At 59.2% G+C, this 3,919-nt stretch overlaps 1 protein-coding gene across 1 annotated transcript; it reads right to left on the bottom strand.

Annotated features, from left to right (window-relative positions):
- Positions 1–1,962: 1,962 nt before the first annotated feature.
- HAPLN2 (hyaluronan and proteoglycan link protein 2) lies at positions 1,963–3,919 on the bottom strand. Its single transcript, XM_087827611.1, has 5 exons — positions 3,832–3,919; positions 3,255–3,608; positions 3,011–3,127; positions 2,712–2,894; positions 1,963–2,435 (listed from the first exon to the last, which is right to left on the bottom strand). The coding sequence occupies exons 1-5, from the start codon at positions 3,917–3,919 to the stop codon at positions 2,155–2,157; spliced, it is 1,023 nt and encodes a 340-aa protein (XP_087683737.1). The 3' UTR covers positions 1,963–2,154.

The raw sequence follows: 3,919 nt of genomic DNA, 5'->3' as shown, positions 1-3,919 counted from the left end.
TGTGTAAGAATTAGTGATCATGTGTTTTTATGGGTAAAGAAACAAAAATTTGCATCAAATGGGAAGCTCCTGCCATGACCATTTCTCTTGACAAAGCCTGAAGGCATTATTCTAAAGAAAAGCCATCTCTGCCTGTGGGCTGAGCTGCTGGACCAAGGATAGTGGCTTTCTGGGCTCTTGACTCCATAATAGGCCACAACTTAGAGGACTCAGAAGAGCGGTGGGGTAATAGGGGAACAGCAATGCGTCCTAGAATCTATACTGCCCTCCTTGGTGCTTGTGGTAGACGTGGGTACTGCTGCTGCCACCAAATAGTTCCAATTGTGCTTCTAGGCCAAGGTGACTGTTCTTTCCTGCCCCCTTGTGGTTGAGTGGGGCCATGTAATTAGTTCTGGAAAACTGAGTTGTGAACAGAAGTGACAGGTGTCTCTCTGGGCTGCAGCCATTAATTGGCTGTGTAAGAGCCTCCAGAGCTTTTTATTTTTTACTTCTGGCATAGTGACTGACAGCATTTGAGATGGTGACTGCTCTATCAGCCTGGGTCCCTGAATAACTAAAATGAGAAGAGCCATCCCCTTGTTGACCACAATGCACATGTAGCCTGAGTGAGAAATAAATCTTTGTTATTTTAAGCCACTGAGATTTGAGGTTTGTTATCACAGCATAATTTAGCTTGTCCTGACTAACACAATACCATACAGCAACCAATCCTATGAACTACCTGCTAAGAACCCGAATAATAATTGTTCTATTATTATTATTATTATATGTATCACTTACTGAGTGCCTCTTATTTATAGCTGGCATGTACTACCCTGTACATGCATTGTCTCAATTCTGCTCACAGCAAACTTGGGAGGCACATATATTCAATGACCAAGACAGGAGAAATAAAGCTTAGGACCTGGAACAAATATTTCATTTGCTGAGGGTTATTGAAGATGCTATTCATTCGATCATTCTCTGTCCCTTACACAAAATCCTATGGGATAAATTCTCTTTAACAATGATAGCAAGAACCCTCTTGGGGTGCAATTTTACATATGTCAAGCGCCATTAGAAGGTTCATACCCTTTGCTCCAGTCATTACTGTTCAATAGAGCAGGCTTTTGTGGTGCAGTTAGATTGCATTAACAGTAAACAACAAAAAAATGATCTATGTGAAAAACAAATTAATGACATTCAAGTTTGTATGCTGAGTTACTGGTATGTTTCCTTTAGCCGGATGTTAAGAGTGCTCCTGGTCCAGCTGGCCCCTTTCCCTGGAGGCCACGGTGGTGGTGAGCGCTAAACCAGACGACCAATAACACCAAGTATCACCCTGTGGGGCCATGCTGGTGTGGTGTTCATGCCGCCTCCTCCTTCCATAGGGTTAATTGCCCGTTAGTTGTAACAATGGTATAATTTTCCTTCCTTTAATAGTAGTCCTGAAAACCCTTCTGGGAGACTGGCAGGATACAAACAGATTTAGAAATATTTTTAGGTAGCTCTTATATTTGTTCTGTGGTGTCCGGCGTGTAGGCCTGGAGGTGGGAGCGCTCCTGGCAGATTTGAAGTAATCTTAGGTGGGTTTGTGGCTCCCCCTGGTGGTGGTTGGCGCAACACCCTGGGTTCTCCGGGTCTCCGCCCAGTCAGGCTGCCCCCGGCGTCTCCAACTCTCCTTCGCCCTTCGGGTGCTCTTCCCTCGCCATCCCCTCTCCAGCAGGCAGGAGCCCCTCCTAAGCGCAATCTGCAAGCTTTGTCCGAGTTCATCCCCCTCACCCCGACTCCTCGCCACGCTTACAGCTTCGCCCAACACAAAAACTTCCCTTTATTTTATGGCTGTATACAGAGGTCAGTTAATGCCCCCTGGGCGCCCCTCCCGCCCCCTAGCAGTGGCTGAGTCGTCTGCTGGGGCACGCGAACAGCCACGGGGCCTCGATCCGCAGGTCCGAGGGTCGTAGCTGCATCCCGCCACCGGGGACGCCACCACCTTCCCTCCGTCCCGACACCCGACCAGCGGGATCCGCGTGCGCAGCCCACGGCCAGGAAGGCGGGTCAGGAGGGGCTGCCCCTCACCTGGCGGGAGGAGAGGCTCGAGAGAAAGGGGCGGCAAGAACCTCCCACCAGGCCTCCCAGGCTTCGTCGCGCGCGTTGAGGGTGTGCGGCGGGCCCCTACTCAGAGTAGCAGTAGGTCCCATAGCTGGCCTGCTGGGGCTGCGGGAAGCCGAAGCTGCGCACTCCGGGATCAGGGAGGCCCCCGCAGCGCGGCCGCGGCGTGGTGATGGGGAAGCGCACGCTGCCATCCGCCAGCCAGCCGCCGTCGCACTGGTCCAGCCCCGAGAACTTCCAGGCGGCGTAGAGGTGCCCGACCTTGGCCACCACGGCCCCGCGCCGCCGGCACGCCGCGTGGGCTTCAGACAGCGTCAGCCGCCCGGGCACGAAGAACACTTGGCCTGGGGAGCGCAGCGGGTCACTGACCGGGCGGGGTGCAGCGGGGACTCAGGCCCCCAGGGAGCAGAGTCGAGGGGTAGGCTGCGGAGGCGTGGGGCCGGGCTGGGTGGCAGGGGCGGGAGCGCTCAGGCAGGGGTGCAGGTGGGGTTGCGGGAGGCCAGCTGGCGCGGGTGGGCGGAGGGACGCCGGCTGCAGAGACGTCCCAGCCCCGCCCCATTCCCAGGCCCCGCCCCACCCCAGGCCCCGCCTCCGGCGCCGGCGCTCGCCCCGCCCCTCACCTGCCTGCGCCGACGTGAAACAGAAGGCGTCGTAGCGGTCGCGCTTCCGGTCGCGGGGCCCGTAGCTGCGGATCCCGGGCCGACCGTGGCCGCCGCACGGGGCGCGCGCGGTGAGCACAGGGTAGCGCACGGAGCCCTCGAGCAGCCAGCCCGCGTTACACCAGTCCAGGCCCTCGGTCCACGCTGGCGGGAGATGGGGGGTTAGAGGCGGCAGAGGCAGGATCCAGACCCGGAGGTCGCCTCCCGTGGGGTCCCGGCAACAGCCCGGAGGGGGCTGCGCGGTGCCGGGGGCCGCTCACCTTGGTACAGCTGGGCGTAGGTAGCCAGGCGCCCGTCTTGCTCCTCGCACGCCCGCTTCGCCTCGTAGTAATTGAACTGGTACCGGCCCCGGCTGGGCTGGTACGGAAACACCACACCTAGGGGGCGGCGGACGAGGGCGGGGGCGGGGGAGGGGAGATGCTGAGGGAGGAGCCCCGGGAGAGCCGAAGGCCGCCCCACCCGCACCGCAGCGAGAGGGGAGGGGCTGGCACCGAGGGGCCTCACCCTCCAGGCGCAGGGTCAGCGCCACGCTCTCGTCCTCGATGCCGTTGATGAGCTCGCAGCGGTACCGGCCCTCGTCCTCCAGGAGCACGCCCGCGATGACCAGGGAGGCGTCCAGCCGGTGCGCCCTCCGCATCCTGGCTCGGCCCCCCAGAGCCCCGTAGCCCCGGGCGTGCAGTCCGTTGGTGATCAGGATCGACGTTTCCCGGAGCTCCCCTGGCTCCACTTTGCTCCAGCGCACCTTGTAGCTGGGAGGCAGGGTGCCCAGGACGCAGGGCAGCGTGGTTGTGGCGCCACGACGAGAGTGAATGACCTCGTGGATGGGGGGCAGGAGGTAGTGGGGGCCCCGGTAGGATGCTGAGCAGAGGGGGCCACAGTGGCAGGAACCCCCTGGCCCCCCACTGCCCCAAGTGCCCATCCAGACCCTGTTCCCCAGGCCGCGCCATCCTCTCCTCCGCTGCCCACTCAGCAATAACTCTCACTCCCTGGGTACCTCCAACAGCTGCCTTTTCTACTTTCCCCACACCTGGAACTTCTCCCCCACTGTATCCTAGATTGTGGGCAGGAACTGAGGTCTTACCTGGGTCTCCCAGGGCTTTGTGGAGGGTGGTGAAGGCCCACGGGAGAAGGAAGTGACAGAGCGTGGGGAAACTGAGCCAGCCTTGCAT

This window comes from Miniopterus natalensis, chromosome 19 (assembly GCF_054644295.1).
Source record: "Miniopterus natalensis isolate mMinNat1 chromosome 19, mMinNat1.hap1, whole genome shotgun sequence".
Lineage (NCBI taxonomy): Eukaryota > Metazoa > Chordata > Mammalia > Chiroptera > Miniopteridae > Miniopterus > Miniopterus natalensis.
The sequence above is the reverse complement of the archived record's forward strand: the minus strand, read 5'-3'. Positions and strand labels throughout refer to the sequence as shown.

Excerpts from the sequence above, each read along its gene's own strand:
- HAPLN2 (XM_087827611.1), bottom strand. The coding sequence starts at position 3,919 with ATGCAAGGCTGGCTCAGTTTCCCCACGCTCTGTCACTTCCTTCTCCCG. Across the intron at positions 3,128-3,254 it reads GCTGACCCTGCGCCTGGAGG|GTGTGGTGTTTCCGTACCAG; the intron begins GTGAGGCCCCTC and ends GCCGCCCCCTAG. Across the intron at positions 2,895-3,010 it reads CTACGCCCAGCTGTACCAAG|CGTGGACCGAGGGCCTGGAC; the intron begins GTGAGCGGCCCC and ends ATCTCCCGCCAG.